The sequence below is a fragment of the Rutilus rutilus genome (assembly GCF_951802725.1).
Source record: "Rutilus rutilus genome assembly, chromosome: 12".
NCBI lineage: Eukaryota > Metazoa > Chordata > Actinopteri > Cypriniformes > Leuciscidae > Rutilus > Rutilus rutilus.
This window is the reverse complement of record NC_140217.1, coordinates 21976741-22000672: the sequence shown is the minus strand read 5'-3', so window position 1 is coordinate 22000672 and position 23932 is coordinate 21976741. Positions and strand designations below refer to the sequence as shown.

Below are 23932 nucleotides of genomic sequence, written 5' to 3'. Positions count from 1 at the left end.
TAAAACGTCTGTAAATAATTTCCACCAACCCAGCATTGTAAATTGTGAGTGTGTTTACGTATGTGTGTGCTTCTCTTCTCAACTCAACTGGACGTGTCTCTGCTTCCCTGTTTTAGGCCCCTCTGCTGCTAATATGTGCCAGAGATGTGCTGCCAAGAGCTCCAGCTAAAAACAGCCTATTTCCTCATACAGCGCAGTGTACTAGGCTCTCGCTTATCTGCCTCGGTGCATCTCACTTTTACGGACACTCATCTTGCGAACATACACAGTGACAGCACGAAGATTAACATGTTGGTTTTAGTTCAATGGAACCGTACTCCGAACACGGATGCATTTTGTTGTATGTGTGAGAAAGAGTTTGATGGCAGCTTGTTGACCTCTTCCACTCGACTGTGTCATTTCGTTGTGTAACTCCCACTCTTGTGCGCACAGGGGCAACGTCCTTAACCTATCAGTGTGATCTACGACAGGGATGGTGACAGGATTACAGGAGCTGTTTTTTAACAGACCCCCGCAACATTCCACACATAGCTTTCCCTAAAATAGTAAGCATCCCTAATGTATGGAACAGTTATGTACTCATAATCATTATACACATCACTCTTTTAGTGTGAAAGTAAAGTGTTGTTATTGTGAAGTAAAAAAGTACAACTAAAATACATCTAAATCATTTTAGTTGATTGAAATGAAGCTGAAATAAAATATACATATTAGACGAACAATTAAATTATTTTTTTTCAAGAACTGTAAAGTATTAAAAGTACTGAAACTAAAACTGAAATAAAAATAAATTAAATCTAAATAGAAATATAAAATAATAACAATGACAAAACAACGTAAGATTAAATTAAACAAATGTATTTTTTTATTTGTAAAAAAAATAGATTTAATATATGTATATATATATATTAGATTTATACATTTAGCTGTATTCTAGGGAGTAGAAGAAATATGAATTAATAAAATTGAAGTAAATAATTTACATATAATATTTTAATCACTTTTTGGCTGATTTTGCAAACAACGTTTTCTTTAGAACAATAGACAAATTAGGGGTAATTGGCATCAAAAAGTATTTAAACCTCAGTTATGCATTAATACACTAACACTATACATTACATTATTTGTTATTTTTTGAGAACCAAAGTATCATAAAAAAAAAAAAAAATCATTCTGTGGATCTAACTGACAGAGAGAGAAAGGGAGGATTTTGCCTTTAATTTCACCAAAGCCTTTATTTGGCATTGTCCTACACTTCACAGTTAAGAAAAGCACCACAGTTTTGTCTTTTAGTATTTTTTTTTTCAAGAAGCTCTGAGTCAATAATTTAGGCTGTTCCAAACATGAAAAGCACTTGGGGTTAACGTCGGTATCAAAAAAATTATTCCATGCAGGGCTATTTTAGTAATGATTAAATACTTTACAATATTGTGGTTAAAGTAATCAATGTCATTATGAGAAACACATGGCTGGAATCAGAGCTTAGTACGCCAAACCTAATTTATTTATTTTTTTTACATTTTACACCTGTTTCTGACAAGAAAAAGTCAGTTTGACCTTAAATTAACTTAAAGGGTAGTCAAATGAAACACTGTGAAACACTAGTAACACATAAAAAGTGACCCTGATCTAAGGTGCAAGCATAAACTGGCAAATAACAACAAACTCTGTCTCTGGGGTTACCTGATCTAAACTCTTCAGTCTCACGTAACAATAACAATGAGCAGGAACACAGCTGGATAATGTCATCCCAACTGAATACCACAGGCAATATTAATAAAAATGATACTGATTTATGTTTTTGAACAAACTCTAGAATAAAAATGAAAGCTAATAAAAGCTAAACATGACTCCTTTTATGTCAAGACACTGATATATCCAAGATACACATGTCCAAAAAAGATATAGCTCAAATCCAGAATGGCTTTGATCCTCAGTCTACATACTGATACTCACTGGCCTGCACAACTACAGATTCTGGAACAGTGTTCAGAATGAGAATCCCTTCAAATGTGTGCCATAAAACGGTAGCAGGTCAGCGGCACTGAGGACATAAACCAGAGGCCAGACTAAGGGTGAATGCAAATGGGTGGAAATGGGGGCTAAGAAAGAGCATGAGCTTCCTCTGAAGGGTCAACAGAGGTCGTCGGCCTGGCGACAACAGGGCAATGCTGGGAGGAGGGGTGGAGTGAATCTTGGCATTCAGCTGGAGGATTGTATATGTATTTTCCTGTGAGGCCTGGAGACACCCTCGTGGATAGGGGGAATTCCAGTCCCTTTTGGGCTATTGTACCCAAAATACTGCTGACCATCCAGCAGTCCCCCCCAATGCTTGAAAGAACGGAAAAGACAGATGCGCTTCTGCTGACGAACGGGATATATTTACGGGCTGGGAGTCAATATGCTATTGTTAATATATTGCTGTTAACAGAACTGGCAAGCCCTTCCGACGATCAAAAATGAGCATGTTTCCTTGCTTATTTTAACAATATGACAAATGACATGATGCATAACTCTCTCATTACTAATTAGCGTGAGGCAAGGAATGAGAACAAGGGTCAAATGAGTTCAAGGGTGTTCTGATGTGAATATGCAGGGATATTTTCTCACCTGTATGCGAGTAGATGAACCAGAGAGCTCCAGTCAGAAGGGCTCCGATCACAAAGGCAGCAAAAGCGATGCCCACCACAGTCGGGGTGTCCAACACATATATGATGTCTGTGAGAAAGAAGTCAAAATATAGATTAAAGTATGTCTGTTAAGCATGTAACAGATCAGATTTTTCACTCTGTGGTCAGGGTCACAGTACAGATTGGTAAATATTTGGTACATCGCAATTTGGAGTGCATCAATTTGGAAAATGTAAGGAATCTGAGTAAACCAATCCAATTACTGATATTTATTTTTCAAAGAAACTTTTTCACTCCACTTTTTCATGCATTCAGACATATGCTGCAGAAACATGGATAGCATTGTAAAATGACAGACAATTATATATATATATATATATATATATTTTTTTTTTTGTCAAACATCAACATTTAGTCAAACATATACATATGTAGCCGATGTGGTTGATGAGGGTGAGGGTATTGCTCATAGTGAGCTCACTCAGCCTGCCAGCTCTGCATTCAAGGAGTTTCTGGAGGTAATAGCCCATGCCACGACTAGACTAGATCTGGTTTGGGGGCGCGAGAGACACAAAGTTGATTGTATCACTTTTGACGAGTGATTCCTGTCAGTACATAATCTCCCCGCTCTGACCCTGCCTTGCATTGAGGACTACCTTGCGTTTAGAGCGGCAGGGCGTATATGGCAGCGGGTCAGGCCAGTGGTTCCTTGCACACCATGCCGATGTTGCAAGAGTAACAGCCGGATCTGCTTAAAGACTTGGACCAGGGGCTGCGATTGTCTCCTTAGTCTCAGACTTCACTAGTCTTAGGTAAGTAGTAGAGCTGAAGCTTCCTGGGCTTCCTAGAGGATAGAGTTCTATGTAGTGAGGAGGGTGAATAGTTATTCTAAAATGAAAACACAGGCACAGCTAATGAGGCAGGCATTCCCTCAACATGGCCGAGTGGGTATTTGTTCCCCATAGCATCAATCCAAGATGCAGTGTTGAGTTCCACTTCGAAAGAGAACATTCTGTGAAAAGGGGACACTGTGTCTCATTACCATGCCTCGGATTTACCAGCCCGTCTCCTTCAGAAAAAAGAAAAAAAAAAGAGTTGATCACAGCACCCTCTTATACGGGCAGGCGCTCCGGTAGTGACGCCATGGACTGTCGTTCATCAATAAAATTTTGGTTTGTATACATGTGCTTCAGACACCGGTCACACAGATGGCATTCCCTATTTCATCGTTCCAAGATGGAGTGTCTCGTTCCCCTTCTCAGGGAACCATTATTACATTTGTAAACTGAGACTTCATTATGTGGCCATATGGTTGTTATCAGTACATTTTAAAAGCTGAGGTAAAAGTTGCCTTTGGTATATTAACATTATATTACTTGAAACACGATTATAAGTTAAAGTATACAAGCACAAATATCTTGTAATACCTGCAAAATTGCTACTGTATTTTTATTTTTATTTCAACCACAGTTGCTTTTTTTAACCATAAACATTTCACTTCTAATGTCGGTATTTTAACTCAGGATTCTGTACATGATGCAGTTCATGATGTTTACATGATATGTGGTGCAAGTGTTTGGTGACCACATATAAAGTAAGAGCACATGCTTGGTATAGGATTTGCAGTGGCATCCGAGAACAAGCCAAGCATCTGAGAGTTTCCTTGGACTCGCGCCACAGGCAGAATGACTTTCAGAGCTCTAATTAGCTCTAATGATCACTGATCACACAGCACAATAGACCCTGTGTGGCCACCAGCTTCATAGCCCATCTGGTCTAGAGCCAAAATCCCAAGCACAATAGAGGCTATTCTCAGAGAGAGCACCTTCAGTTTTCATCCCCTCTGACAAACTGATGACAGACTATCACTGGAGCGCTCTGTTAAAACAAGAGCGAGTGCTATGTAACAGCTCCCACCTCAGGCTTTTACCCTTTACCCCAAATCACCACCAGAACCAACCCCTATATCATATCTGTGCAGGGCAACTCAAAAATATAAAGCTTGTCATCAACACTTCTGTCTATGTACATGTTTTGAGGCCTAAGCAAAGGGTAGAGAAACAGTTAACAAAATAAAACACTAAAGTTCAAAAGTTTGCAGTCGGTGAGATATGTCTCTTATGCTCACCAAAGCTGCATTTATTTGATTACAAAAGAAGAAAAGAAAGTAATATCGTGAAATATTAGAATTTAACTATTTTCTGTTTTAATATATTACAAAGCTATTTATTCTTGTGATGGTAAAGCTTAACTTTCAGCATTAAAACAGTTGTGCTGCTTCTTTGATGAATAGAAAGTTCAAAAGAACTTTAAAATAGAAATCTTTTGTAACATAATAAATGTCTTTATTGGTCACCTTTAAGCAAAATAATTTAAATACATTCTTCCTGAATAAAGTATTAATCTGAATATGAAGTATTAATTTCTTTAAAAAAAGCATACTTATTAACTTTTAAATGCTAGCATATATTTGATAAATGTATTTTTTCCCATGCAATTGGAAAAGCAATGATTCATTTTTTTAATAAAAATTTAATGAGGTCCAATGTTGTTTGGACTCCATTGACTATCATAATATCTTCTTTTGTGTTCCACAGAATACAGAAATTCATCTATGTAAATGATGACAGAATCTTCATTTTTGGGTGAAATATAGAAAATTAATAATAAAATAAAATCTCACAATGTACTGTATTTATGGCTTTCATAAGCGAAACGGAACAGAGAACAAAAGCTTGTACGATTAGAGGATTCCTGGGAGAAGCTATGTCAGCTCGAAGCAATGGATGTGGTTTGCTTCGCCGTTGCCATAGGTTTGTGTGAGCTACTCCACCCACAAACCCTGTAAAGTATCTCGGAGGGAAGTAAATTAACTAGCCCTAATGACTTGGACAACATTGTATGTAGTCACCACCGCCCAAGATCTCCTCCCGGGTGTCAGAACATATTTGCGCAGTTCTTTACTTCGCCCTTTTTAGGGCTAGCTGGGTTTCTCAAAGGAAGTATGAACACAAGAACAATACTTTTGTGTGTATTTTTTGGCCAAGCATTGGACAAACTTCAACAAGAGGATGTGCTTGCCTGATTCAGCAGTAAAGAGCACAATAAAAAGTCAAAATCCCATTTATTCATAATGAAATAAGTTAAGCAAAACATAAATCTTTAAAGACAGACCTACCATGAGTACCCAGTCTCTCTAAACTCTCAGCCAACTTATACATTTGAAACACAAGGTAGGAAGTCAGAACCGCCCCGCAGATTTTGGCCAGTCCGAGTTGACAGATTTTGCTGAAAATCGCATGGTTTATGATGGGCAGAGAATTCGATTTTTTATCTTCAGATTATGAATCTGTCCAGTTGGAGGATATCATACATGTTTGATATTTAGAGATTATTTTAAAACACATTGTTTTCATTTGTCATGCATCCCCTAGTAAAGTTGTATGTGTTCAGAATAACTTTTAAGTCTAGTGTGTGATCCTCAGTCATTTACAGTATTTTTCTTACAGTAATAAGTCAGCAACTGTGTGATTTTCAGCACACCAAATTAAAATAAAAACATTCACAAAAATTCAATGTGAGGTTGTACCTCTGCTTTAGACCAAAAAAGGTAGGGACGTACTGATGGTTTCTGATCATGAATCTTTTTTCGGATGGCAATGTTTTGTTCTGCCATGTTTTTCTCAAGCATGGCACTCCCATAAACTGCCCTCTTTGATTTGTAGATTAAGCCAAACATTTTGGGATCCTGTCCAGAGCGGCGCTTTGAGCCTTTTTGAAAGCCTTTTTGCTTTTCTGCCATGTCTGTACAAGAGTCGTCTTTGTGTTCAAAATGAGACGAAAAGCCTGTTTTCATTTCTTTTATGGCATATCTGAGTTTACTTAATTCACACCAGAGAGAATAAACCTGACATTGGCAACACACACAAGCTTGTTCATCAAGAGTGACCCCACACTGGATTCACACTGAATTCACATACAATCTGGATTCACTCTACATTACCCAGGTATGTGTCATTTGCTTTCTTTGGAACATCATTTTGATTTTGTTTCCACTCAGAAACAACTAAACCTACATACAACTTGACTTCTGGCAGTAAAATCCCAGCTTGCATTCTTCAGGAGTGGCAATCATTTACCTAATCAAGTGTGACTAATAGATGCATGCTCCATTTGCTACAAGCAGCACAGCAACATGAATGATTTTCATTAGAGTTGCGAGTCAGTAAAGCTGATTCACTCCAACCGCAATAGGTGCAATAGTGCCAAGAGGATGCAGGGAACAGAACAAATCAGTCATGGTCAAATTAAGTTTCTTTGTAAAAAAATGTAGACAACACCCTGCTGTCCTCTTGTATACCACACAGTCCATCTATGGCAAATGCAGTATATAGTGCATAAACCCCCCTTTATTTATCACGGTCAAGTTTCTTCCTTATTCCCGCTCTCTGAATCTCCTTCTCTCTCTGTACAAAAAGGGGAGGCCATAAAGAATGTTTAAGTGAAAACAAATGCTATCCAGAATTGGAAAGCTGGTCTCTTCCTCTCCTCTGATGCATCTATGAGTCCCTTGTCCCACATCTCTAATGAATCACACACTTTAAAACCAAACCACATTGAAAGCACAATAAACACACACATGCAAATGCACACATATTCAACTCAAATGCCACATACTAAAAGACTCCAGATGGGTGTAATGCGCCACAAAGTGAGGCAAGACAGGAACTCTGACCTGTGATCTGAGTGACTGGCACACATATACAACCTCAGACACACAAATTTCTCATGATGCTCCATATATGCCAATCACAGCAAGATGTTCTTCAGAATATCTAAGGCTAAGATATTAAATTCAGCAAAAAACAAAAACAAAAACAGCTTCTATAATACTTAAATGACTGTTTTGACTGAGGTTTGCAAAAAACAAATAATAATTTCCAAAAAAGCGCACCTTTAATGTCTAAAGTTGGATGTTGTATTGACTTGTGATCTTTACCTAAATGTGGTGAAATTTTCTCCTCAGGGACCTTAACAGTGACAGGTGTGTTGTCGGAGATGACCACCATTGGCTTGGTGATGGTTTTGGTGTTCATCATCATGAGTAGGATGTTGTCCAAACTGAGGTAAGTGCAGGCTTCATCCGGCAACATACACTACAAAGAAAAAAAGAAAAAATGTTAGAATAAGATCCAACTGTAATCGTTGGCATATGGGCACCACAATCCTCAAAAAACAGCATGAACCTCCCTCATGAGATAAAAGAGCTTATTATAATAAACAGGCTTACAACTACACTTCCTTTATTATGAGGAGAGGCCAGATTTTGGAGTCTGTTGTAGCATGGCAAACTGAGAAAACAGATATTCTGAATGTATAAAAAGGATGTTATTCATATTATATATCAACATTCATTTATTTTCCCTTTCAAAAGGTACACCTTTGTATCTTATTTACCCCTAAAGGCTACCTTGAAGCAGTTGGGAAGTTTTTCTAACCCTATATTAAATGCATAAATTCTTAAAATTCCATTAATATAATTATTAATGTAATAAATAAAGCAATAAATTAAACTAAATCAGTAATTTCAATCAAATGAAATATTTAGCAACAAAAGCCATCTTTGCACTGCAGCAGTACAAGCTGCAACTAGATGTATTTAAACATTGTTTAATGCTGCTCAGAGGTGGCATTAATGCAATTACAATGGCATAAATAATGTTATGAGATAATGTTTTAATTTAAAAAGTTCAATAGAGAAATATGAAATTATGGTAACAGTATTTTTAAATATTAAACTAAAACCGACAGTAGGTGGTGGCAAGTCACGTCTTAATGAGGAAGTCATCGAGCCATTCATTCATTCAATAACGAAACAAATGTCTGCATTTATGAATTGGTCATTGAATCATTGACTCTCCCGATTCATTCAAAGCCGCAGATTCGTTCACTAAAGAAACACCGCTGTTTGTTGCTTGGAGATGCAATAGTTGCAAAAAGAGCAAACAATATTAATAATGCCATGTTTAAAATGTACGCTACTTAATATTATCTTTTTGTTTGTTGAACTGTTGTATAAATTCAGTGACACATTTGCAATCGTGTTGATTTTCGGGGGGAAAATTATTCTTGCTCATATAATATATTATCAACATTAAAAACAAGAACTCACACAGGGTATGTTTTCGTATCGAAGAGAGTTTGAGTCTTAAATTGATCTCTATGCACAATCTGTGTCTATATTTATTCTTCACCTTTATTTGTATAGTACTGATTGTGTGGATGCAGTCAGTTTTGACCGTAAAAGATAAGGTTGGATATCATGTATTTTACCATTTCCAACACTACCATTTTTCCTGTTTTTACACTAGAGGCAGAATTTTGCCTTTTAGAAATACATGCTCAGTTTTAATGTTAATTTAAGGTCGTAGAACCACTGCCTTAAATGTTCATTACCTTTTTTTTCTAAGAGTGTAGCAACCAATAACATTTGTTGCAACAAATTACTGATTTGTTATCAACTGGCCCGAAACACTCTCACAGTGACCATCCATACTGTTTAAAATTTTCACTTTGTTCTTCATAAGCATGGATTAGTGTATATTTCAAGCCATTAAACCATACCATTCGTAGCAGAAATTGTGCCTGAGCCAAACTGAACACACGCTCTTCGAAGAGAAAGCACATATAATTTCATACACAGTTTATACGGTTTGACGCGTCACATCTCTTATCCTCATCCAGATTATAACTGAACTGTAAACATCTACGACCAAACAATGAGTCACTTTCAAGATCATGTTAGGTGAGACATAAACAACCTTAACGTGCAATATGATGATTAGAGTGGCTGAAAATGCAGGAGATTAAAATGATTATGACTAGAAGTGAGGGAGGAAGGGAATTTGAAAAAGGACAGTGAAAGTTGGAGATATGTTTTTCCTCTGTGGATGGTTACTGAAGTAACCTGAGATTTATGCATCCCGCACTCAGAGAGAGTGGATTGATGCAAGCAGCTGGCATAGAGTGACCCGTGCCAAGGCAATGAATCAAAAAGCAACTCTTAGGATGGACAGCAACGTCAAACAGATTATATAAATGAATTAAAGAGTGTGTTCATGTTATCCATATAATAAAGCAACTACTCTGAAAATATGTGCTAGGGTCAATAAGTTATCTGCGTTCCTGTATTCTGACTTAATGAGATAACCCTGTGGAGTCTAAAATAAAACAAGCATTCACAATGCAGCTAATTTTGATTCTGTAAATGATAATGCAATAGATTGATTTTCAATCTGATTGTGTGAAAGCTAAAACTCATGCAGTTTATATGAATCAGCTTAAACTGATTAGTACTGGAGTTAAATAGTTTGAAGAATTGGAACTGTGTTATCACAGAGTCATCTATAAAGATCTTTATAAATAATACAAAGAAATGAGGGAATAATGTGTGTATGATGAAAGCAAAGATAAAGGAGAAAAAGGCAGTGTTCCAAAACCTAGTGAGCTGCCGAACTGCCTACTGCCAAAAAAGGAAGCTTCCTTCAAAGGCAACATCATAACCGACATGGAACTTCATGAGGAACCCATTTGGAAGGTTCTACATAGCAGTTCTTAAGATTTTGCTCTTTTGAATGTAAGAATTACTGCAAATTCAAAACCATTTTGCAGTTTGGATTATTTGTCTTATTTCCACAATTCTGCATGCCACAAAATTTTTAAAAAAAATTAAAGCAATATTAGCTATTAAAATCCATAACTCTGAATGCAAACAAATCATTATGTGTTTAACTGAATTAGAGTGAATTATATCGTAAAATGAGCAGGAATGGATAGGCTACAACTGATTTTAGGATTTCATGTACAGACAACTACTTTTAGTGTGTTACTATTAATACTAATAAATACATAATGATTATTGGTGGGTTTTTTACTGCAAATCAACACGAAAAATGCATAGAACCATCCAAACTTAATTCAAATATAGTTTGATTTTAGCATGTGGCTAAGCAATACTCAAATAAGCATACTACACATAGTACACCGCATTATTGGGTGTTTTTAATTACACTATTTTCAATTATATTTCTCAGTAATGAATGAACATTTCTCTTGCTTCTGCCATCTTGGGTTTATTTTTTCACGATATTGCCTTCGCTGTGAACGATGCACGTGATGATGCTTTAGAATTTACGAAAACAAGGTACAGTGCATCTTAGAAGGCAGCATAATGTCACTGCCCAACTTTTTAAACAGCATTTGCATTATGAACACGCCTAATGTACAGTGTGACGCCCTTACATATACTGCCCACAAAGGCAGCTCACTAGATCGTGGAACAGAACTGATATGTTAGATGATGGTTTCTACCTCTGGCAGGTTCATCTCCTTGTCATTTCTGGAGCAGAGGGACATCTCACAGTGCAGGAAGAGCAATGACACGTTGAACTTTGATCTGTAGGTGAAACTGAAGCGTTTTTTGTCCATCTGGGTGTGAGGGATGGGAAAATCGCTTCGCTGAGGGTAATAGAGAACAGAGTCGTCCTTGGGACATATGTTCTCTATGACAATGTAGTCTGAAGGAATGAGAGGATTGGATTCTGGAGATATGAAGCAGGTCTGGATCATGAACCCAAGGTTAGGGTCGGCTTTTGTGGCGGAAATCTGCAGAGAAAGGTCACATGTCTCTGTTAATAAAGGAAAAGTCCTTTTTCTGTGAGACAAAATATGCATCTGCTGCAAACAATAAAATAAAGAGATAGCAAGACAAAGAGAGAAAGAAAAAATGCTTTCTTTATCTTGATTAATACAACTTTTTGACAATTTTTCAAAAATATGATCAAACGTGATTCATATAGTATGAGATGGATCAGCAGAGTGATGCTTAGATGCTATGTATTATGTCTAGTCCTCTGCCAGACACGCTCAGTCTATCTTTTTTGATCTGTCTCTTTGATTTTTTTTTCCCCACAAACTATCTCAGGCATCGCTTAAAATCAGCAAATAACGCAAAGAGGCTGTCCATTTGTTTTAACACTGCACACTGTCTAAAGAACCATTGTCGAAGTGTTCACCGTTCCAAGAATCACAAATTCTGACGTCAGATATCTGTGCCTAGAATAAATCTTTGAGCATCATTCAGTTAGAAATAGTTTGGCCATCTGATGTTGTAAAAGCACGCATTACAGACGAGAGCTGCCACGAAAAACATCACATCCCATTTCCTCAATATAACTGTGCCAAAGGGGTGTCAAACTCAGGAAAGTGGTCAAATCATTTCAGGGAGGCAGACTATGATCCTCGAACAATAATGCGAAAGATGCAGAAATAATATTGACTTTTAATGACAGGCTGTCACACCACAAAAATGACTTGCTAGATTTCTAAAGGCGTAAATTAGCTTTGTCTGAGAACAGTCCAAAATTGAAGTCACATTCCACTCAATCTTCATATTCATATTCAAATTGAGCAACACATTTGGTTAAAAGATAAGGGAGAACTAATAGCATTACTGATGGCAAGCCTAGTGTGAAGCATTTACATATGCAAATGCATTGTTGCACAAATGGGCTCAGAAGATTTGGATTTACAGTCAGTTATCACGGTCTAAAATGTTGAAAAAAAAACTGGAATCTACATTTCGAACAACATGAACATCGGGAATTGTATTATTGGGTGAACCCTTTGATACGAATAGACTGCTAAAAATCCTATTGCCAAAGAGTATTTTGTTTAATTTTCCAAATAAAATAACAACAACAAAAATCTGTGAAACAAGGATAGATTTACTTGAGAAACAAGCTTGTTTTTTGTGGTTTGACAGCTTAACTAAAGTTTATGCTACATATAGGGAAATTGCATGATGTACAGGGGGGCAAAAGGGCCTTTCTGATTGACACAGCAGATCCTCCATTGATGTGGCTATAAATCAAGAACAATCTGCACTGATCTGATGTTTTCATATGGCATATGAGGTAGACCTTCAGTGGAACACATTTAATCAAAGACTCTAACCCTGGAAGAGAAAGAGTTAAAAACGGGGACCTGAGCATTCCACTCTGAGATCAAATATTGTCAGCCTTGCCCCCTTGAAACCCCACTGATTAATGGCAATATGACATGCTCCCGGACCAGACAAAATGTACACACACACTCACAGCAGACTGCTGACTTCTTTCACAGCGATTGACAGAGAGACATCTAAACACACGTGTGTACTTTTGCAGCTGTAAATGCTCACATACTCAGGACACCAGGCGCTTATGGTATTAGAAACATGAAACCATACACAATGAGAACCACACATTATGGTTAAAGGGTAAAAGCAGATCTTGTATTTCAAGAGCTTTTGGCAGTGACTATATTTGTGTATATGGTTTCTCATTCAATTACTAAATTAGATTTCTAATGTGGTTACAATACTGGAAATGGTTTTATTGAACCCCAAAGGAATCTTTTCCATAATAACGCACACACAGAATATATGTATTGCACAATGTAATGCCCCATGGTTTCCACATGTACACTACTGTGTTTTTTTTTTTTAAATAATACTATTATTCAGCAGGGATGCATGATCTGATCAAAAGTGACAGTAGAGACTTTTACATTGTTACAAAAGTAATTATGTATCAAGTAAATGGTGTTCTTTTGGTGAACGTTCTGTTAATCAATGAATCCTGAAAAAGTCTAGCACAGTTTCCACAAAAATATTAAGCAGCACAGTCTTAACATTGGTAATAATAAGAAATGTTTCTTGAGCCCCAAATCAGCAAATTAGAATGATTTCGGAAGGATCATGTGACACTGAAGACTGGAGTAATGACTGCTGAAAATTCAGCTTTGCCATCACAGGAACAAATTACATTTTAAAAAATATAATAAAATAGAAAACAGTTATTTAAAATTGTAATAATAGCTCACTAAAAAAAACCAGAGTCATCTTGTTTTCAGTCCATTTCAAGTTTGATTTTAACGTGACATAAAGCGGTGATATCTAAATGGCTGAGTTGTTTATTTTCTTTTTAATTAGTCTTTCCATTGTCTTCATTCAGGCCGATTCGATAACGTGCACAAAAACAAGAGGCGGGATTTATTGCACGAACCAATCATATCCAATTATAACCGATCATGTCCAATCAAAGCGAGATGGAGGCATTGCCTCATCTTATGTGACTTTCCCCTATTCATTCTCAATTACCCCCCATTGAACCCACCACACGGTTCTGTTTAAACTCAACGGGCTCAGAGAAGGCACGAGAGACGTGGTGTCCCACTGTAACTGCTAAAAATTGGCAGATGTGCTTCTTCGTAGCTAGGTGGTTCTGTCCTTTTCACACTGGGGTTAGATAACCCACATTATTATGTTTCTTGGGTCTGAGCTATTCCCGTATCAGATTACATAAACTTTGCAAGCACATTGAGTGAACATCATTTGTGGAAATAACCCACCAAATTGGCTACTGATTTGACATCAATACAGTTGATTTGTATCCACATTTGGTGGGTTGCCGCCTGCCGGGTGTTTATTTCAAACCCTATGTATATGTATATGTATATGTATATGTATATGTATATGTATATGCTTACCTCCACATAGATGGGTCTGTTCTCAGTGATGGTGAGGAATGATTGAGTGATGGGGAAGTGGAAGGGATTGTTATACAGCTCCATGTTAAAGGTAACATTGTCTAGAGAATCTACAACGAAATCCTCAGATCCAATATCACTGTCAACTGGCATGCCCTGGTTCTTACGGTATGTGCAGTTGAACTAAGGACAGAGAATTGGAAAATATTAAAATGCATCTTTTATGTAAGTGAATTTTCAACTCAATTAAAGGGAAATGTGAAGGTGAGAGAGATCGAATATGTTATTGTTATCCTGATGTATTTGATCACATACAGTAAATACAGTCCTAATTAAACTTAAATATATGATCATAATATTAGCATATTATAAATATATTATCTTCCTATGGTGACGCCATAAAGAATAAAAAATAAAAATAAAACCATTCAAACAATTCAATATATAATTTAAAAAATGGGCCCTATTTTAACGATCTAAGAGCATGGTCTAAAGCGCAGGGCGCAAGTTCACTTAGGGCGTCTCCGAATCCACTTGGTCTAAAAGGGTTGTCCCTATTCTCATAATGAGTAATGGGTGTGGTTTGGTATTAATGTGCGTTAAACCAATCAGAGTCTCATCTCCCATTCCCTTTAAATGCCAGTTGCGCTTGCGCCATGGCAGATTCGCTATTTAAATGACGGAATTTGATAGTGGAAAGACCGAACGTGTCTCCAGAGCGCAAACGGAACTGCTCGTGCGCGAGGTAAAAGTGCGCAAGCAGACCATCTACGGGACAAGCCGTATTCCACCATATCTTTATGTCCACAATAATAATCTTTTACATTGTAATCCTTTTAATTTTAATATTTGGCATGTTTGTGTGCTGCTGTGCGTCCCTGTGTGTTTAATAAGCAGAGTGTACGCGCGTTGTGGACCCGCCTATAGGTGCACACTACTAACGCGCTCTTTAAGTAACAAAAAAAATATTGCGCCATTGACTTTAGACTAGGTTTCAGTTGGTCAATGGTGCAGTCTATTTCTGTTGCCTCAAAATAGCAATGCGCCAACAATGTGCCAGAACACACTTCGTTTTCAGACCAGCACGCCCATGGGCGCACAAATTGGCGCAAATTCATTTGCTATTTAAACAATGTGGCGCAGGACGTGAAAATGATAACTGCGTCGGACTGAAACTAGCAAAAAACACTTGCATCGCACTTGGCGCTGCATTGCGCCGGGTGTAAGATAGGGCCCAATATGTTATTATGATATGTGGCACAGAGAAATATGTGTTACATATTATATAATGCATTAACATTATTAGCATTGATGGTTATGACTACATAATTGACTAATTAACTGTATTTTAGGATTTCTAATCAGACATCAGTTATAATATTCGATATATCTGATTTGAGAGTGGCAGTGAGAGGAAGATTTTTAAAGAAGAATGACATTTTGTTCTTATCCTCATACAAATATACTGTTTGTAAATATTGTAAATTTGTTGTTTCTATTCCGGTAGTACTATTTATAAATAATATAGTTTTTATGTGAATATCATACCAAGATAGTCGCACGAGGTCCACTTTCTGGTAAAATTCTTCTAGTCACCTCCAGATCTCCTGGTAATACAACCTCTCCTGACTCCAGATCTTCATCGTCAACGGGCCAGCCGCTTCCATCCTTCAGTTCCGATTGGCTAATAACAATCTGCCAATCACAGACACACTTAGTTCATGACTCCTCAGTAATAAGGTAAGGTAAACCCAACAATTTCCTAACAATCATACAATTTCCTCTACAAAACTTTTCTTAGAAATGACATTGATTCACTCTGGTGCACACAGATACAGTCAGAGATAATCGAAATCTATACTTGCCAAAGGTCTGCCAAAACAGATGAGAAAACTGGATTTAATACATGGGAATGCACAATTTCAGCAATGTAACTCCCAAGGCAGATGAACAAAAAAAAAAAACTCTCAGTTCTTCTCATCGGAAAAAACACGGCAATCCATTCACATCATAATATGAGAATCGCCTCCTTGAGCTCAGGACAGATTATGGGTTCAAAGGTGAAAGAGGCCTGTGAACATTGTCTAATTGAAGAGAAATTGATTCACACAAGACTTGCCAATTTGTCATAGGACTGTCGTTGCAACAACATCCTCTTTTGATGCTCTGTGGATCTCGCTCTGTGAGCCAGTACTGTGCTCTGACCATACGGGTCGCATCGTTTTAATTGCCCTTGAGGCTCTGAGTTCAGAGTAAAAGATACATATTTGGGAGGTTGCCCAGTTTTTTTTTTAATGGGTTCAAGGCTAAAATTGTTTTTAGGAATTTCCGCTAGAAATCATCGCAAAAAATCAGTGTGGAAGTGAATCATCCCTGCTGGGTGAAACCCACACATGTGGGACCAGGAAACACAGAAAAACAGATACAGCGTGTTGGAGGGGACACTCCAACTGACCCTAGGACTAGATTTCACATCTGATATTATTGATTGTATATTGGATTTAGTACTCACTGAATTGATATAGAGGACCACTGGGCTGGGGTGGGAGGGGATTTTGGTGGTTTGGCAGCCAGACAGGGGCGTCTCCAGTATATAGTGGGTGGTGTTGGAGGTTGCTTTGCATTGGGAGTCCTGAAGAGTGATATTGGGTTTTCCAAACCCATTGGCCTGTGAGGACATTAGGAAAACATGACTTCACAGGAAAAATCTCGACCTTTGACAACATATCAAACAAGATCTATTATTAGTCCTCAAGATATTGCTTCCTAAATCTATTGTGCTTTCGAGATCTATTGTGTGTTTCAACTTTTTAGTGACAAACAAGACTTGCAAGCTGGTCTAACTTTGCTCAAAAGCATTTTGATTGTAGAATAAGGGTTTTCTCTCTCTCTGAAGTGGTATATTACACCACTTCTGGCTTCTGACGTCAGTGCATATGGCCCACACATTCTGGGAATATTCACACTGCATCAGCTTGAGGGAAAAACAAGGTGTCTCTCACACAGCACTTCTGCACTCATTTAACGTCTAGTTCTTACCAGTGTTAGGGAAGCTACTTTGAAACAGTAGTTTATACTGTAACTATACTCAAGCTACCCTTTTAAATAAGTAGTTGAACAAACAAAGTAAAAAAACAAAAGACTACCAAAAAAAAAAAAAACATCAAAAGATTTTCATTGAAAGGTTTTTTTTTTAAATAAATGTATAATTTTATAGTATTTTTAACCATGTACCATGGTTTCCACAAAAATATTAGGCAGCAAAACCGTTTTTAAACATTGATAATAATAACAAATGTTTCTTGAGCACCAAATAAATCAGCATATTAGAATGATTTCTGAAGGATCATATGACTGAAGACTGGAGTAATGATGCAGAAAATCACATGTAAATTACATTACAAAATATATTAAAATAGAAAGCATTTATTTTAAATAATAATAATTATATTTCACAATATGTTTACTGTATTTTCCATCAAATATATGCAGTCTCGAAAAACATAACAGACATAAGAGCTACTTAAAAATGTAGTTGCGTTAGTAGTCCCACTACTTTTAGTTAGTTACTCTGCAATACTCAGAGTTTGCGTGTACAAAAGGTTGTGCACTTGTCACTTGTGTTTCCTACCTGTAGAGTTTCCTTGTCAATGCTGACCACCATTTTGTTCTTCTCACACTGCACATTGAATCCTACATTTGGAGATCCCTGATGCTCCTCAAGAGATGGCATCGGAGGTGGAAATGACAGGCTCTGGTCCATGGATGGCAGAAACGGGAACGGGAACCCGGTCCGTGCAGGGGAATCCCGGGAGCTGGGCTTCGGAAGTGGGTTGAAATTGTGGAGAATGGACAGCTCAGGTGGTAACATTCCCTCATCAATGTTCCCTAGATCTGGAAGTGATCAAGAAAGAAGAGATGTAAACATCAATCTGCCTGAAACGTATTAGTAATGTAGATAACACGCAAAGCAAACACAGTTAGAACCAACTGACATTAACTGTATGTTATTGTCTGTTGTATGTTTACTGAAATTCTTCAGTAAAAAGTATTTTTTGTCTTGTTTTCCAGTACAAAATTGTATTATGAGATTTACTTAGGAACCAAAAAGAATTGCTTTTGAAGAAAACATTTATTGGCTTGTTTGTCACATCATGCGTTTTCTCTGATCGGATATCTATCCGATTTGATCAAACGGTTACATTTACACTTGGCCACATAAATGTGTCTCCGCAAAACGAATAGAAATCTGATCCGATGTCAACAAAAGCAACAGATATTTCCTTTGCGGCAGTTTGAGCGTTGGCTTGCTGAAGAGATGCTCAGCTACTCATCTCTCACACGTTTATTTTTAACATTTTGGAAAGAATAAAATTTACTTATGTGGTTTCAACAACCATACACTTGGTCTTTTTATGACCAGATAACTATCCAATCAGAGAAAACGCATGAAATCATCAGGTGTAAACAAGCCTTATCTGTGTGGGTATTGAAATTGTATTTTTTTTTGCTGTGTATTCAATTAATTAAGCTTATTTATATTTGAAACTAATTAAGCGTAACTATTTTAAGTCGATATTATTCATTTCTTCGGTTGTTGCTCTTGCCTTGTTCTCTGAGGCGCAGTTTGAAGTGGTTGGCGACAGGGGTGTTGGTGTAGGAAGTGACGGGGTTGAATCCGTTTTCCTCTGCCCACTGGATCAGAGCCTGAGATCCGGCGGGCAGCTTCTGTTTGACCGTCTTTGATACCTGCATCAGCCTTTCAGTGTCATCACTCAGCCCGACAGTATCTGACGTCTGAGAAGGACAAAGGGAAATAATAAGATAACACATTCACTTCACATGCAGAAACAGGAATGCAGGCACACGTGTTCATTCTTTACTGTAGTTTAGAACAGAAAAATGAATAGTCAGAAAGGAAATAAAATGATATATACTTCTGTTCAAGTCCTTTTTTTTTTCTGAGACACATTTCACAACTCTTTAACTATAAGCCAAGGTTCTTCTTGGTTTCACTGACAACATATTCTGATCTAATACCTTATTTTAAGGTACACTCCAAAATTGAAGTAAAGAAAAAGGCCCAAAAATATTGCAAATTGCATGCATGTTTTAAATCAAATTTCAAGAACTATAGACTGATCCTCAAGAACAAGAACAGGGCTCAAATGGTCAAATTACATAGGAATTAAAAGTTAGCTTCAGTTTGTTCTCTATTGGGTGTGAAGAACAGATGTTCCTCATTCCTAGCCGTGTTTCCCACAAACGCCTCACCAGGCGGGACGACGAGCTTGAGCCAATATGCCAACAGTAGCAGGGCTTTGATTTTACAAGGTTGTGGATCGTATCACACATAACTTACACATAACATTCTCCTACACTCTTAAACACTGTAACTGATTCACTCGGACACGGACAAGTGCAACACATTCATGGCGACAGATGCGTTATACAATTCATATTAAAATTATCTAATGAACTTTATGACTCTTTGATTGTCAATGCCAATATAGCATAATGCAGGACCACTCCTAATAGTTTGATCTACATACTTGTGCATATACTGTAGATCAAAGATCTCAATATATCTATATCTTTTATGTATATATATGTGTGTGTGTGTGTGTGTGTGTGTGTGTGTGTGTGTGTGTGTGTGTGTTTTCAAATATTTGTCCTTTATACGAATTTTTACTTAATTTTACTTAAAGTATCTATTTTTTTTTTTTATCAGGCTCCTATGTTTAGGTTAAGCAATTTCACTTTAATGGCAATGAAAAGGTTATTAGTCAGTTATTGAAATGCCTTATTTTCACAAATGTCACTTTAGTCAATTCATTGATATGTAACAAATTGAACTGTCTACTGCTGCAAAACCAGCTAAGTCCATAGCCCCTTTCACACAGCGCATTGAACCCGGGAAATTGCCGGCAAATTGCCGGAACGCCTTCTGTGTGAACGCAAACATGACCCGGGTTTAATGCCGGGATCGATGCCGGGTTGGGGACCTAGTAACATTGCCGTGTTCAGTCCCGGAACGCGCGCTGTGTGAACAAAAGCCGTAATAATGCCGTGTCGCAGTGATGACGCTGAAGCCGGGATCGTTCGCCAGCTGTGAAACGGTACGAAATGCGCAAGTTTATGATCGAATCAGAGAAATAAATGCACAAGTGTGGTTTCGCAGCTCATAAGCAAACTGAAGACGCTGCTGAGACATTACAAGTCACATCGATGTCACGTGTCTTTCCGGGACATACACGGGTTGTGTGTGAACGCGCTCTCTGATTCCGGAAAATCACTGGCAGTGTGAATGAACCAAAATCAAATGAACCCGGGTCAAATCCCGGGTCACTTTATCCGTGTATTTTCCGGAATCTCTGTGTGAAAGGGGCTATGATGTGTGCTTTTTTTTGCAAAAATGACTTCCACGTCCTTTCTGTTAGAGTTTTACAGCAGCACAAGGAACACTGTTGTGTTTACTTGCTACTTGCGAAATCCAGTCATTACCACTGTAAATTGTTGTCTACTGTACTTGTCACGTTTTGCCTTAGTTTTGTTTTTGTTTTCTGTCAGTATGTTTAGTCATCTGTTTCCCTGTGTTCCTTTGTTCTCCTTTTCCCCTCACTAATTAGTTGTCATGGTCACTCATTTACGATCACACCTGTTAGTCTTTGAGTTAATCATTATTGTGTATTTAAGTTCCTCATTTCCTTTCATTCGTCGTTGAGTATTGTTTGTGCTATGCACACTGTTTGTTTGTGTTTCTTCACTTGGTTTATAAACTACATTTATATTGGTATTCCAGCGTCGTCTTCTTCCCTTGGACTAAGCGTGACAGTACTATTTTGGTGTTTATCTTTGTTTATGCAGTGAGAGATCAGTTTGTAAAAGAATTGCATTGCAGTTGTATATAAAGTACTGTACTCTACATTACACTTTTCCAGTTTAGAAAAAACATATATAAATGATCATATAAACACCTTAAAACTCTTAAACTAATGTGACTTATCCTAACGACCGTGTGGATTTTTTTCTTATAAGCAGCACATAAAAATGCACAAATATTTAGCAATAAATCACACACAGTGTGTGCAAGTAGCTCTTCAAGAGCTGTGCAGTGTAGTGACAGTTTCAGTGGAATGAATGTTATGCTGTGCTATCTGAAACCAGCACACAGACGCTCTCATAATTCATATTCTGAAGTGCCAGGCCAATGCTACAATAAAACTACTCCAAAGGCTCTGGCTGAAGAAAAACTCACTACACCCCTCCTTCTGTTATTACTCCATCTCATAACAGGCCTCCAGATCACACAATTCATTGGATCAACCTGCTATCCTTTGCTCAGCCTTTTCACACAGTTTGAAGAGTAAGCATTACGTGTAGTTAAATGACAAAAATAATCAAATCATACCGGTCAAATTTTTGGGATCATCACTATGATTGTTGTTTTGTTTTGTTTTTTAAGAAGAATTTGATACTTTTGTTTGATACAGCACAACCATTTTAAGGTTTCTTGAGTACTGAATTAGCATGTTAGAATGACTTCTGAAGGATCATGTGACACTGAAGACACTGAAGTGGAGTAACGGCTGCTGAAACTTCAGCTTTACCATCACAGGAATAAATCAATTAGAAAATACTTTGAAATCAGTACAGCATTACAGTTTGAAATAAGTAAATACTTGAAATATTTATTTAAAACTAATAATATTTCACAATATTTGGCCACATTGCATGTGGCTAAAAAATGTAAACATCATACCACAATGTCCAGTTTGCCGATGATGCTGTGGGCTTTGATTACCCAATTCACTGACTTCTCACATTTCAGAAGCAACACAATGTCACGATGGAGTGGGGCGTCACCATCCAGCGGCCTTAAATCCACGATCACATCCACTTGGAATGCACTACTCACAGAGAGAGAGAGAGAGAGATAAGAAATGGAAGGAAGGCCATAAGAATCTTGGAAAATTTTAACTTCAGCTTTAACATGCTTTCCGTCTGGCCAATTGATTAAAAAACTGGATCGTTTCCTAGAAAACAAAGCTGGACACATGTGAAACAGACCACATAAAGCAGTGCTGGGATCCATCATGATGCTTGAATATCTTTAGATCTGTTTTTCATTTTTTAAGTCACTATTAGGCGACAGTGAGTGATATTGTTGTGGGCGGAGACAGTTTTACCCTGCAGAGTTTTCCAATATCAACAATACCCCAGTTCCTGCCTATTTCCAAATAAACTGTACAAAACCGGAGGAAACACAATGACAACCTAAAATGACAAATACAGAGAGACAAGCACGTACATTTACACACGAAAGCAAACACACCCATCCATGAACACTCATGTGTATATATACACACCATGGTATACTAAACACACCCATATGAACAAAAATATCCTGCACAGTATGCTCAGCAACACAATTATTTGTTTTTTACATGAAATTGTCTGGTAAGGCCTTCAGGCCTTCAACAGCAGATTAAATTATATACACTGCTGTTCTTCTTTTTTTTTAATTAGAGCAAAAAATAAATGGTCTGACTTTAGCATTTTAAAATTACAAAAACCAAAGTAAATAAAATAATTTAAATCATTCAGCAATTAGTTCATGCAATGAGTAAAACAAAGATGCTAGAGCAGTTGTTTGTTTTAATCGAATTATTATGTCCATGTAATTTTAAGATAAAATGAAATGACAATCCTATACAGAACTAGCTAAATTGCCTTTATTTATAGATTTTATATAGTGTATGAAAGTTCTTTTTACAAAAAGAAGCATTTTAGCGTGAGGTGCGTTCATGCCATGTTGTTATTACCGTAATTACAAGATTTCAACTTGTAAAAAGCGTTTACGTCCTCGTACAGCTCGTAATTACAGCTTGTAAGATGGGAATTTTCAGAGAGCTCCCACCTGTACCACACGACCACTGTATCACCTGATCGCTACAGATTCATTTAGCCGTTGATAGCGTTGCCATAAAGTCTTCTAGTCCGAAGACATGAAACGCTCCGAATAGAATGTCATGTTCTGTCATCTCGAGACTATGGTAATTACGACATGGCATGAATGCAGCATTTGTCACAAGCTAGTCTGTTTCTTTTCTCGTTCACCACATGACCAACTGAGCTGAACAAATGTTAACTATCTCATGCAGGGTGCACACAGGTATATGCTCACGCAGCTTCAGCAAGCACAGGAAAACGGCTCTTATTTATATGGCAGCAGACGAACGCCTGTTTGCTTCTTGGTGTCTGCGTCTGTTTGGCATCAACACTTTTAAATTACTCGTCATGGTCTTTCGGGTGACTTTTCTTTCGTGCTTTGCAGACATTACAGCTTCATAATATTTCCACACAGCGACATTTTGGTAAATGATTCCAGTGCAGTTTGTGTGCATGGGTGTACTTCTGGAACACAGATCAGCCAAAATAAAATGCAAAAACCAGCCGTTTCTGATTAATGACTGGTCGACCAGTACATCTCTTAATTGAATCGGTCCTTGCTGTTTTAATTTCTTTGAAGTAAATTAATAAATAAATAAAATCCTACTGACCCCAAACTTTTCAACAACAGTGTACATTTCCCATCATTCTCAGAATTTAATGCACTTTTGTTTACTTAACCCTCAGACGGACTCCTCGGTCATTTTTGACCGATACATTTTCTGTTTTGAATTTCTAAAAATCACAGCTTCATCGGAATG

The 23932-nt window shown here is 37.4% G+C and overlaps 1 protein-coding gene across 1 annotated transcript in view; it reads right to left on the bottom strand.

Annotated features, from left to right (window-relative positions):
- tgfbr3 (transforming growth factor, beta receptor III) overlaps nucleotides 1–23932 on the bottom strand; it is a 111926-nt gene that overhangs the window by 3325 nt on the left and 84669 nt on the right. Inside the window, exons 7-15 of the mRNA XM_084426130.1 lie at nucleotides 21982–22129; nucleotides 18827–19016; nucleotides 17851–18113; nucleotides 16732–16887; nucleotides 15768–15914; nucleotides 14220–14402; nucleotides 11001–11294; nucleotides 7630–7786; nucleotides 2611–2718 (exon numbers count right to left, since the gene is read on the bottom strand). Coding sequence (XP_084282256.1) covers nucleotides 2611–2718; nucleotides 7630–7786; nucleotides 11001–11294; nucleotides 14220–14402; nucleotides 15768–15914; nucleotides 16732–16887; nucleotides 17851–18113; nucleotides 18827–19016; nucleotides 21982–22129 — 1646 coding nt within the window. The remainder of the gene's footprint in view (nucleotides 1–2610; nucleotides 2719–7629; nucleotides 7787–11000; nucleotides 11295–14219; nucleotides 14403–15767; nucleotides 15915–16731; nucleotides 16888–17850; nucleotides 18114–18826; nucleotides 19017–21981; nucleotides 22130–23932) is intronic.